Genomic DNA, 13,937 nt, shown 5'->3' on the forward strand with positions numbered 1-13,937 from the left:
GCCTGTTATAGAGAGACTATGGGGAGGGGCTGATCACATGTTTCAATATTTTTATTTGTTCTTTGCTGCTATTGGTCAGAGTAAAGAAGGAGAATAGCAATACTCGCCTCCGTGTCTTTAATAAAATCATGACTTTACGTCATAAAATAGGAAAATCACCTGATTATACAGCCACCACTAGAGGGAGCTCACTACATACAGAATATACAGCCACCACTAGAGGGAGCTCACTGCATACAGATTATACAGCCATCGCTAGGGGGAGCTCACTACATACAGATTATACATCCACCACTAGGGGGAGCACACTACATACAGATTATACAGCCACCACTAGAGGGAGCTCACTACATACAGATTATACAGCCACCACTAGAGGGAGCTCACTACATACAGATTATACAGCCACCACTAGAGGGAGCTCACTACATACAGAATATACAGCCACCACTAGAGGGAGCTCACTGCATACAGATTATACAGCCATCGCTAGGGGGAGCTCACTACATACAGATTATACATCCACCACTAGAGGGAGCTCACTACATACAGATTATACAGCCACCACTAGAGGGAGCTCACTACATACATAATATACAGCCACCACTAGAAGGAGCTCACTACATACAGATTATACAGTCACCACTAGAGGGAGCTCACTACATACAGATTATACAGTCACCACTAGAGGGAGCTCACTACATACAGATTATACAGCCACCACTAGAGGGAGCTCACTACATACAGATTATACAGCCACCACTAGAGGGAGCTCTCTACATACAGATTATACAGCCACCACTAGAGGGAGCTCACTACATACAGATTATACAGCCACCACTAGAGGGAGCTCACTACATACAGATTATACAGCCACCACTAGAGGGAGCTCACTACATACATAATATACAGCCACCACTAGAGGGAGCTCACTACATACAGATTATACAGCCACCACTAGAGGGAGCTCACTACATACAGATTATACAGCCACCACTAGAGGGAGCTCACTACATACATAATATACAGCCACCACTAGAGGGAGCTCACTACATACATGATATACAGACACCACTAGGGGGAGCTCACTACGTACAGATTATACAGCCACCACTAGAGGGAGATAACTACATACAGATTATACAGCCACCACTAGGGGGAGCTCACTACGTACAGATTATACAGCCACCACTAGAGGGAGATCACTATGTACAGATTATACATCCCCCACTAGAGGGACCTCACTACATACATAATATACAGCCATCACTAGAGGGAGCTTACTACATACAGATTATACAGCCACCACTAGGGGGAGCTCACTATATACAGATTATACAGCCACCACTAGAGGGAGCTCCCTACATACAGATTATACAGCCACCACTAGGGGGAGCTCACTATGTACAGATTATACAGCCACCACTAGAGGGAGCTCACTACATACATAATATACAGCCACCACTAGAGGGAGCTCACTACATACAGATTATACAGCCACCACTAGAGGGAGCTCACTACATACAGATTATACAGCCACCACTAGAGGGAGCTCACTACATACATAATATACAGCCACCACTAGAGGGAGCTCACTACATACATGATATACAGCCACCACTAGGGGGAGCTCACTACGTACAGATTATACAGCCACCACTAGAGGGAGCTCACTACATACAGATTATACAGCCACCACTAGAGGGAGCTCACTACATACAGATTATACAGTCACCACTAGAGGGAGCACACTACATACAGATTATACAGTCACCACTAGAGGGAGCTCACTACATACAGATTTTATTACAAGACCCGGAGGCTCATATTGCTATTCTCCTTCTTTACTCTGACCAATAGCAGCAAAGAACAAACAAAAATATTGAAACATGTCAACAGCCCCTCCCCATAGTCCCAGTATAACAGGCCACTCCGCCTGCAAATCCTCCTCTTTCTTTGCTGCTGACCGCAGAGATAAGTATTGAGAATTTTCTGTTCATGTCATTATGACTCACATATATATATAGAGATACTGTTTGGTTTTGGTTTATTTTGTTTTGGTTTTTTCCCCCTTTGGGGCGATTTGGGGCCATTTATTGCTATATTTATTGCTATATATATATATGTATTTCTTTGGTTTTTGTTTGTGGGAACTTGGGTTTTTCCTTATTACCTCCTCGCCTGCTGGCTTGTAGGAGGTTACTCTTGCGCCCCCCTTTAGCTGTATTCCGTTCATACCCCCGCGCTTACTGCGCCTATCTGTGCCCCTTCTTCTGCTCCTCCTCCCTTTCTGGCGGGTCTTTTTCCCGCCGCTTACCTCAGCGCGGCTGCGGCGTCTTCCTCGGTTCTTCCTGGCAGGCGCGCCCGAGATCTCGCGAGATCTCGGGCACTTCCGCTTCCGCCTGTGACGTCATCGCATATCGGAGCTCCGGCCGCATCGCTGCCGTCCTCGGTCTTTTCTTACAGGTTTTTCTTAGCGGTTCTATCCCTTTACTGGTCTTGGGGCAAATCCCCTCTGCCAGCCTTCCCCATCTAGTGTTCACTATCACATTAACACTGCAGTTAGCTTTTATATTTTTGCCAGCATTAATAGTGCCATCATGCCTAAGAATGTGCATGCCACCGAGGGCCCTGCAGAGGAGGATCTTCCTCTAATGGAATTAACCCCTTCGGGGGAAGATGGCCATGCCCCGATCCCTGGCGGTCATGATACGGATTTTCAGGCGTCCATATCTAGCGCCATTGCTGCAGCCATGGGATCTATGACTTCTGTCATCTCCCAGACTATTGCCCAGGCCCTTGCGGCCCATCCAGCTACCTCTCAAACCCCACAGCCCGTCATGGTGTCCCCACCCACCGGGCCAGTGATTTCTGCCAACCAATGTTGGCGCGCTTGGTCCGCGCAAGAGAGCCCGTACGCGTCGGGCAGAACGCACGCGCAACTGGAAAAGTGCTAGAGCACTGCAGGAAATGGATTCCGATTCTGAGATCGGATCTGAGGAGGAGGCTTTAGATGACGCCTTTGAGGAGGCAGAGGAGGACCCATCAGGGGTCATGGAAGATAACCCCTTACCCGGGTGCAGCTCCATGGTTTCGGCAGCAGATGTGTCCTTGACAGACCCATCAGGGGAACCTCTCTTTGACCCGGATTCCCTACACCACCCTCGGTCGGCGGAGTGGTTGCCGTTGGAGCACGTCTCCAAATATTTGGAGGCCCGCGTGCGTTGCCCCCTCTCCAAAGAGGCGCGCAACAAGCTTAGGGCAGAATGCCCCAGACCCATAATTCCGAACAGGGTTTGCGAGACTCCAGCGGTAGACCCCAAGATGACCCAATTCCTCGCCAAATCTGGGTGGAATCCGAGAAAGGGTCTGGAGTCGGCCCTGCGTGCGGGTCAGGACAAGCTCCTGGACATATTTGGCCCCCTGGCAAAGATTTTTGACTTGGCCGAGGTTGCCAAGGCCGAGGGTAAGCAGGTAGACCCTCTAGAGCTGCGCGAGTGGGTGCAGCGCGCGATTTGCGTAGCAGGAAACGTTAACACGTCCCTGGCTATTGAACGGCGCAAGGCCATACTTTTCAAGGTTGAGCCTAAACTCTCCAACTTGGCGCTTACCGAAGCCGGTAAGGAGGCCCAGGGCCTGCTGTTTGGCGAGTCCTTTATTAAGGACTTAGGACGGTTCGTCGGTGCTTTTACAGCACTCGATAAGGCCCAAAGTTCAATGAAGCGGGTGTTTCACGGTAGGGTCTCTACCAGGGCCGGCAGTTTCAGGGGCCGTCTGTCCGGCCGTGCCCATTTTCAATCCCGTGCTACGGGCAGAGGCTCCTTCTCCCAGAGACCTGCGTTCCAGGAGCAGAGGCGAGAGACATCATCCTTTTTCCCTTCCCGGGGAGGATCCTGGAGGCCTAGAGGATACAGAGGAAACCCTGGTTCCAGACGACCTTATGGTAAGACCGATGCCTCATTTCAATTCTTTGACTGTTTGTGTAGGGGGCAGACTCCGGCTCTTTTCTCGAGCTTGGTCGCGCATCACCTCGGACCAATGGATTCTCTCCACGGTCAGGGGTTTCCACATAGAGCTGACATCTTCTCATCTATCCATTCCGCCCCCACACCCGGCAGTGCTGTCGGTAGAGAGCCGCATACTTGTGGACTCAGAGCTATCAGGTCTCTTCCGCAAAGGGGCCATAGAGCCGGCGCCGGCATCCCCTGGTGCAGTAATCAGCAACATTTTCTTGGTGGCGAAAAAAGGGGGGCCAGCTACGGCCCGTCATCAATTTACGCGCTCTCAACGCGTTCGTCAGGTACCGCCATTTCAAGATGGAGGGCATCCATCTCCTTCGGGACCTACTTCAAGTGGGCGATTGGATGGTCAAGTTGGACCTGAAGGACGCTTATCTTACCGTCCCTGTCGAGGGCGCGTCCAGGGACCTTCTATGTTTCCTTTGGAAGGACAGGATTTGGCGGTTTACATGCCTCCCTTTCGGCCTTTCTTCAGCTCCGTGGTGCTTCACCAAGCTGATGCGCCCTGCTATGGCCTGGCTACGCAGTCGGGGTGTTCGCCTCATCGTCTATCTGGACGACATCCTGATCATGGCACAGGATCATGCGGTGTTGCTGACTCACCTTCGCTGGACTATGGATCTCCTGTTGGATCTGGGTTTCCTTCTCAATCAGGAGAAGTCCTGTCTCACCCCGGCTCGCGAGATGGAGTTCCTGGGGTTTCTGGTGGATTCCACGGCAGGGACTCTCAGCCTACCACCGTCCAAGGTTCGGTCCATTCGGAAGGAATTGTGCAGAGCCAAGTCGTCCTCCCAGATCCCGTTGCGTCAACTAGCCAGGATCATAGGGCTTCTAGCGTCATCTATCCAGGCGGTCTTCCCAGCCCCACTACATTACCGGGCCCTCCAGCGTCTGAAGATTTTCCACCTCCGGAAGGGGGCTTCCTATGCGGATTGGATTTCCCTGGACGAGGAAACCAAGGAGGAGTTGTCCTGGTGGATCCACAATTTACAAGCTTGGAACGGCAAAGCCATTTTCGGTCATCGTCCGGACTTCGTGGTGGATTCGGATGCCAGCCTGTCGGGCTGGGGAGCTCACTGCGAGGGGATCTCAACCGGAGGCGGCTGGTCAGCGGACGAAGCGGGATTCCATATCAATGCGCTGGAACTGTTGGCAGGTTCGTTCGCAATCAGGAGTTTCACGAGAGACACGGCCAAGGCCTGCATTCAACTTCGCATGGACAACGTGTCGGCAGTGCGTTACATCAATGGCATGGGCGGTACACGTTCCACCATCCTATCTCGGTTGGCGAAGGATTTCTGGGACTACTGTCTGGACAAGGAGTTGATTGTCTTGGCGGAATATCTTCCGGGCGTCCAGAACATTCGGGCGGATTGGAGCTCTCGATATCTCTCCGACTCCAGCGACTGGCAGTTAGATCCAGCGGTGTTCCGTTCCTTAACGTCTCTTTGGGGGCCTTGCTGTATCGACCTGTTTGCCTCCCGCCTGAACACACAGCTGCCACGTTTCTACAGTTGGCGACCGGACCCAGAGGCCGAAGCTGTGGACGCGTTCCTACAGGATTGGTCGCGGGGCCTGATTTACGCATTCCCCCCCTTCCAGCTGATTCCCAGGACCCTGATTCAAGTACGCCGTCATTCAGCGGATCTGGTTCTGCTGGTCCCGTTTTGGACTTCCCAGTCGTGGTTTCCTCACCTTCTGGAGATGATGATAGAGACCCCGTACCTGCTCCCGACATCTCAGACTCTCCTCCGAGGTCCGAATCACCAGCTACATCCTCTTCTCCTGGACGGATCTCTGCGCCTGTTGGCGTGTCGAATTTCAGGGGACCCTGGGAGGTCCCGGGAGTTTCGGGAACAGCTAGAGTCCTTTTGGAGAACGCCTGGGCCCCAGGGACCAGAAGATCTTACAGATCTGCCTGGGGATCTTGGGATCGCTGGTTCGTGGCTAGGAACTTGGATTCCGTTTCGGCACCTGTGACGGAGATCTTGCACTTCCTATCTTCTCTTTTCGACCAGGGCAAGGCCTATCGCACGATCAGCCTTTTCAGGTCGGCCATTTCTGCGTCCCACCAGGGGTTTGACGGTACTCCTGCGGGGCAACATCCTTTGGTATGCCGTCTATTGCGTGGCTCTCGGATGTCTCGGCCTCCTAGACCTAGATTTTCGGCTACTTGGGACGTGTCTTGTGTCCTTTCCTTTCTATCTTCTTGGCCTCAGAATTCAGACCTCTCCTTAAGGCAACTGTCGGCGAAGCTCGTCACTCTTTTCTGTCTAATTTCCTGCAAGCGGGTGTCTGACGTCCGGGCTTTGGATTATGATGCCCGCTCGTATACTCCGGAGGGGGTCTCCTTTGACATCTCCAGGAGGACCAAATCTCACATACGCTCTGTCGCTTATCCGGCTTTCCCGGCCTCGCCTTCTCTCTGTCCGGTGGAATGCCTCAAGGAGTATGAAGCTCGCACTTCCCTTCATCGATCACGGGAGTTTTCTCATCTTTTCCTCTCTACCATTCGTCCTTTTGCCCCGGTGACCACTCCCACGCTGGCTAGGTGGATGAAGTGGATCATGGAATTGGCGGGCGTGGACACTTCCATTTTTTCGGCACATTCCGCTAGGGGGGCATCCGCTACCTCTTTGGCGGTGTCTGGCGCCAGGTTGGAGGACATTTTGAAATTGGCGGACTGGTCCAGAGTGTCCACATTCAGAGAATTTTACTTCCGTCCAGGTCCTCACGTTTTCTCATCAATCATTGAGAATTTGTCTTAACTTTGAACTCGCAATATGAGCCTCCGGGTCTTGTAATAAAATCAGGTGATTTTCCTATTTCATGACGTAAAGTCATGATTTTATTAAAGACACGGAGGCGAGTATTGCCCACCCTGACTTCCCTCCCGATCTGATGTTTGTTATTATGAATGATGTTTTTCTGCAGATATTATTGATTTGTTGTCATACGCATGTTGATCTTAACTCTATGAGTTTTTCCTGAGTAGGTTTATCGCAACCAGTTGATTTTGGATACCATGTCCCAATTTTTGTTACTGTCATTTTCTGTTTTTTCACCTTTTCAGGTTGAGACCGGCCCGGTGTGCGGTGTCTGTTGGTCTACGTCGTCGGCAGTTTGGTTCCGGCCGTTCGGTTAAAGTGGACAGGACGAGGAGCATCCTTCGGCGCTGTTTCCGGCTCTTCCCGTTTCGCTTCCGGATGGAAGGCGGTTGTTGTTCCATGATGTTCTGGGACTCTTGGTTTTCCGGTTCTGTTGGATGTTCGCACTTGAGTTACAAAGAAAGAGGAGGATTTGCAGGCGGAGTGGCCTGTTATACTGGGACTATGGGGAGGGGCTGTTGACATGTTTCAATATTTTTGTTTGTTCTTTGCTGCTATTGGTCAGAGTAAAGAAGGAGAATAGCAATACTCGCCTCCGTGTCTTTAATAAAATCATGACTTTACGTCATGAAATAGGAAAATCACCTGATTATACAGCCACCACTAGAGGGAGCTCACTACATGCAGATTATACAGCCACCACTAGGGGGAGCTCACTACATACAGATTATACAGTCACCACTAGAGGGAGCTCACTACAAATGCACTGCCTGGGGTCTGGAGGAATTCACTTATTTCCACAGACTTGTAGATAGATTTGTGTGTTATCTTCCTCCTGCGCAGTCACTATGTGTAATCTCTTCCTCCTGTGCAGTCTCTTCTTCTTCTTGTAAGCTCAGATATATATGATTTTCCCAGGGCAGGAAGTAGCTGTCTGATATGTAGTGCTGTCACCCGGTCACACAGAGGCTCTTCCCCCTCCCGTCCTCTCACTGTGCAGGGACACAGTCACTAAATCTCTGCCTGTGGCCTGTAAGCCATGATCTGGTATCAGTGACCACCAGGGATGTGTCTGACAGCAGAGCCGCCACCATCATTACAGGCTGGAGAAGTAAAGGATTCTGGGAAGTGAAGCTGAACGGGGACATCAGGAAGTAGCTAACTGCTAATAGAGACGAATGACTGGAGACAAGCACATGTAGCAGTTTTATTGTCCACCCAGAAGTGGAGACAAAGCCAGACGGTAAGTACTGACCAACCCTACTATAGGATTATTTATGGATTACTCTGGAATTACATACATGTGCTACGTGTCATCAATATGATCATAATGTGAAATATCAGATGTAGGAGCCAAAACACAGGAAACATGGATCTTACGTGCTGCCACTCGATGCCTTCTCTCTGGTACTCATCCTGCTCCTGCCGCAGGATCAACTCAATGAACAACTGCTGCAGCTTCTCATTACAGTAATTTATACAGAACTGCTCGAAACTGCAGAGACACAAGCAGAGTATTATCTATAGGAGGCAGTATTATAGTAGTAATATTCTTGTACATAGGAGCAGTATTATAGCAGTTATATTCTTGTATATAGGAGGCAGTATTATAGTAGTTATATTCTTGTACATAGGAGCAGTATTATAGCAGTTATATTCTTGTACATAGGAGGCAGTATTATAGTAGTTATATTCTTGTACATAGGAGGCAGTATTATAGTAGTTATATTCCTGTACATAGGAGCAGTATTATAGTAGTTATATTCTTGTACATAGGAGCAGTATTATAGTAGTTATATTCTTGTACATAGGAGCAGTATTATAGTAGTTATATTCTTGTACATAGGAGCAGTATTATAGTAGTTATATTCTTGTACATAGGAGCAGTATTATAGTAGTTATATTACTGTACATAGTAGCAGTATTATAGTAGTTATATTCTTGTACATAGGAGGCAGTATTATAGCGGTTATATTCTTGTACATAGGAGGCAGTATTATAGTAGTTATATTCTTGTACATAGGAGCAGTATTATAGTAGTTATATTCCTGTACATAGGAGCAGTATTATAGCAGTTATATTCTTGTACATAGGAGCAGTATTATAGTAGTTATATTCTTGTACATAGGAGGCAGTATTATAGTAGTTATATTCTTGTACATAGGAGGCAGTATTATAGTAGTTATATTCTTGTACATAGGAGCAGTATTATAGCAGTTATATTCTTGTACATAGGAGCAGTATTATAGCAGTTATATTCTTGTACATAGGAGCAGTATTATAGTAGTTATATTCTTGTACAGAGGAGGCAGTATTATAGTAGTTATATTCTTGTATATAGGAGCAGTATTATAGTAGTTATATTCTTGTATATAGGAGCAGTATTATAGTAGTTATATTCTTGTACATAGGAGCAGTATTATAGTAGTTATATTCTTGTACATAGGAGCAGTATTATAGTAGTTATATTCTTGTACATAGGAGCAGTATTATAGTAGTTATATTCTTGTACATAGCAGCAGTATTATAGTAGTTATATTCTTGTACATAGGAGCAGTATTATAGTAGTTATATTCTTGTACATAGGAGCAGTATTATAGTAGTTATATTCTTGTACATGGAAGGCACTATTATAATCATATTACCATGTAACCTACATTTACACCATTGAAGTTAATATCCGTTTTCTCTGGATTTGCTCTTTGATGTTGAATTGTCTGACACAATGAATGAGGTTTTCATGGTCTGGCGGTATATCTTCCTATTTTTCTCCAGTCTTTATATGTATAACTTCCGCTATGTGTTTTTGTACACTGTATTGCTTGTTGATGTAGAAATTAAATTTATTTTATCTCTGTATCTTCTCTTTTTCCCAGTCAGTTAATTGGTTTTACGTGTAGATATGTTATGTGACATGTGAGATACAGGCACGGGTACATGAGAAACACGTGCAAAGTATAAAACATCATTATCCGCTCTCTCTCTGCCTACGACCCACTTATCTGCAGCAGCCGCTTCCTCGCTGTGCAGAGAAGAGCAGCTCCTGCGACTGGAGCGATGATTCACGCGGTACACGTGTAGTGGAGATCAGGCCATTACTAGGCACCGCACCCTTCTCTCTCCCCCTCACACCATTACAGTTACAGCCCCCGGACCCCAGAGATCTGTCTATTCCTGGACCCTTAGTTCTCCCCCATGACTAGACCCTTCCCCATTCATTCTCCTCCTTCACCCTGCGTCTTCTCTTCGGCCATTCTTCCACAACCACTACAGCAAAACATGTCCTATAAAAGCACCAACAGGTGGCTGTGAACAGAGTAAACAGTGGATGTGAATAGAGTATAAGACACTGCAGCTCTGGATGTGAATAGCGTATAAGTCGCTATGTAGCTCTGGATGTGAATAGAGTATAAGATACTATGTAGCTCCTGATGTGAATACAGTATAATATACTATGCAGCTCTGGATGTGAATAGAGTATAAGACACTGTGTAGCTCTGGATGTGAATAGAGTATAAGACACTGTGTAGCTCTGGATTTGAATAGAGTATAAGACACTGTATAGCTCTAGATGTGAATAGAGTAGAAGACGCTCTGTAGCTCTGGATGTGAATAGAGTATAAGACGCTATGTAGCTCTGGGTGTGAATAGAGTATAAGACGCTATGTAGCTCTGGATATGAATACAGTATAAGACGCTATGTAGCTCTGGGTGTGAATAGAGTATAAGACGCTATGTAGCTCTGGATGTGAATACAGTATAAGACACTGTGTAGCTCTGGATGTGAATAGAGTATAAGATGCTATCTAGCTCTGGATATGAATACAGTATAAGACGCTATGTAGCTCTGGGTGTGAATAGAGTATAAGACACTGTGTAGCTCTGGATGTGAATAGAGTATAAGACACTGTGTAGCTCTGGATGTGAATAGAGTATAAGACACTGTGTAGCTCTGGATGTGAATAGAGTATAAGACACTGTGTAGGTCTGGGTGTGAATAGAGTATAAGACACTGTGTAGCTCTGGATGTGAATAGAGTATAAGACACTGTGTAGGTCTGGGTGTGAATAGAGTATAAGACACTGTGTAGCTCTGGATGTGAATAGAGTATAAGACACTGTGTAGGTCTGGGTGTGAATAGAGTATAAGACACTGTGTAGGTCTGGGTGTGAATAGAGTATAAGACACTGTGTAGCTCTGGATGTGAATAGAGTATAAGACACTGTGTAGGTCTGGGTGTGAATAGAGTATAAGACACTGTGTAGCTCTGGATGTGAATAGAGTATAAGACACTGTGTAGGTCTGGGTGTGAATAGAGTATAAGACACTGTGTAGCTCTGGATGTGAATAGAGTATAAGACACTGTGTAGCTCTGGATGTGAATAGAGTATAAGACACTGTGTAGCTCTGGATGTGAATAGAGTATAAGACACTGTGTAGGTCTGGGTGTGAATAGAGTATAAGACACTGTGTAGCTCTGGATGTGAATAGAGTATAAGACACTGTGTAGGTCTGGGTGTGAATAGAGTATAAGACACTGTGTAGGTCTGGGTGTGAATAGAGTATAAGACACTGTGTAGCTCTGGATGTGAATAGAGTATAAGACACTGTGTAGCTCTGGATGTGAATAGAGTATAAGACACTGTGTAGCTCTGGATGTGAATAGAGTATAAGACACTGTGTAGGTCTGGGTGTGAATAGAGTATAAGACACTGTGTAGCTCTGGATGTGAATAGAGTATAAGACACTGTGTAGCTCTGGATGTGAATAGAGTATAAGACACTGTGTAGGTCTGGGTGTGAATAGAGTATAAGACACTGTGTAGCTCTGGATGTGAATAGAGTATAAGACACTGTGTAGGTCTGGGTGTGAATAGAGTATAAGACACTGTGTAGCTCTGGATGTGAATAGAGTATAAGACACTGTGTAGGTCTGGGTGTGAATAGAGTATAAGACACTGTGTAGCTCTGGATGTGAATAGAGTATAAGACACTGTGTAGCTCTGGATGTGAATAGAGTATAAGACACTGTGTAGCTCTGGATGTGAATAGAGTATAAGACACTGTGTAGGTCTGGGTGTGAATAGAGTATAAGACACTGTGTAGCTCTGGATGTGAATAGAGTATAAGACACTGTGTAGGTCTGGGTGTGAATAGAGTATAAGACACTGTGTAGCTCTGGATGTGAATAGAGTATAAGACACTGTGTAGCTCTGGATGTGAATAGAGTATAAGACACTGTGTAGCTCTGGATGTGAATAGAGTATAAGACACTGTGTAGGTCTGGGTGTGAACACAGTATCTTCATATGTGGTTGAAAATCTCCATAGCAGCATAAGTGGAGGAGTTTTTAGCAATTGGCCTCAGTGTCACCTCTGTAAATTTTATCCTTTTCAATATACGGAGATAAATCTGCAGCAACCTCCACGACAAGACCGGCATGTTCCCCCCGCGGTACAGCTACACAGCGACATTTCATGTCACGTATTTCCGTGGTGTCACAATGTGACATGTGACATGCTGCTACTGCGATGCAACAGGACTTGGATGGGGTTTTTTGGACTGTCGCCGTGTACCCCAGCCTTATTCTCTGAACTGGGGAAGGAAACTCCTTGAGGAACCTCCGTAATAACCGAGAGCATTGTCTGTCCTCACTCACCTGTTATTATCAAAGATCTCAAAGCCGTAGATATCCAGGACCCCGATGACTGTGTTCTTTCCATGGACCCGGACATCATAGTCCTTCACTTCTATCACGCTGTTGATACGGCTGACGATCCAGCAGAACAACCTCTCGTAGAAAGCCTGGGACGGATGAGAGACCACAGCGATGGACAGGTAAGTGCCCCTGGGGGTCATACATTGTGCAACACTATTGGCTTTGATGAGGATGGATCGTGGTGCCATAAAACATCGGTGTCTGACCCTACTAAAATGAGGTCCAAGGAGCATTGAAAAGCCTCCAGGCCCCAACCTCTTACCATTTTACCCCCAGCCCGTACTCCTCTACATCTGGTCCAGCTGTATCTGAAGTCCACATTTCTTGCAGAACATTCTGCACATTCCAGAAAGTTCTGTCAGAAGACTCAGGTCCTGTATGGGCGGTGGACACCTTGTTCTTACCTTGGCGCAGGCCTCCTTGGCGTATGCCGCCTCTTTGACGCTGTGCCCCTTCTCGATGATTTCGCCCCCCCCTGCAGCCATTGTCCTGTATAGAAGAGTCTTCTTCACGGTGTCAGTGTCACAGCTCGTCAGCTGAGCCACGTGACTGACCAGGTCCTCGTTTTCTAGAACAACAGCGTCGCCTTCCGTTGTGAAACGCATGTTACCCTTTGGAAAATGAATAGACGTGAGAGGCATGAGTAACAGCTGTCCGCAAGGGGGCAGATTTTACATTTCTGATGCCCCATGTAAAGTTTGAGGGACCCTGTTGCACCACTAAGTCCCCCCCACCATTGTACCACTAAGCCCCTCCCTGTCAAATCGCTAAACTCCGCCTCCATCGGTCCGTTAAGCCTGGGCACTTCTGCTACTGCTCTACAGCTGGGAAAGGCCCTCACTGGGCCACCCCTGGTGCAGTCGTATATTTCAGCCAACTGCTTGTGGTCAGCAAGGGGCCCTCTGATCTCTGGGGCCCCTTGGTGGTAAAGTCCGCTCATGGCCTTCAAACGGCAACTGAACCCAGTAATATCTCTAAGTGCCCCATGAATGATCTGTGCCTCCCCGGCACCCTAGGACCAGGTCTCTACTGCTTCGCTCAGCGCTCAGGACATGGTCTTACCAGGTGCAAAATGGAGGCCAGAATCTTGTAGACTGAATCCACCTCGTCTTGGCTGAATCCGATCACCTTCATTGAGTCCACCACCAGTCTGTAGCTGGCCTGGTCATTGATCACAAACTGCGGAAGAGAACGGGGAGATAAGTGGTCAACAAGACAACACGGGCGCCATCGGGAGACTGGTCTTCTACCACCTACTGAATCCTCCTAGCTGCAGGACATCCCTCCAAAGCTTCCCTATCAGACATCTTACAGTTGTTCTTGCACCTTTCTCCCATGTCTACCTTTTCATGGGAGGGACAAGTCTGTGCAG

The 13,937-nt window shown here is 47.4% G+C and overlaps 1 protein-coding gene across 1 annotated transcript in view; it reads right to left on the minus strand.

Annotated features, from left to right (window-relative positions):
* LOC122939519 (unconventional myosin-Id-like) overlaps nucleotides 1-13,937 on the minus strand; it is a 73,131-nt gene that overhangs the window by 24,184 nt on the left and 35,010 nt on the right. Inside the window, exons 7-10 of the mRNA XM_044295588.1 lie at nucleotides 13,628-13,744; nucleotides 12,970-13,176; nucleotides 12,506-12,651; nucleotides 8,228-8,342 (exon numbers count right to left, since the gene is read on the minus strand). Coding sequence (XP_044151523.1) covers nucleotides 8,228-8,342; nucleotides 12,506-12,651; nucleotides 12,970-13,176; nucleotides 13,628-13,744 — 585 coding nt within the window. The remainder of the gene's footprint in view (nucleotides 1-8,227; nucleotides 8,343-12,505; nucleotides 12,652-12,969; nucleotides 13,177-13,627; nucleotides 13,745-13,937) is intronic.

Source organism: Bufo gargarizans, chromosome 5 (assembly GCF_014858855.1).
Source record: "Bufo gargarizans isolate SCDJY-AF-19 chromosome 5, ASM1485885v1, whole genome shotgun sequence".
Lineage (NCBI taxonomy): Eukaryota > Metazoa > Chordata > Amphibia > Anura > Bufonidae > Bufo > Bufo gargarizans.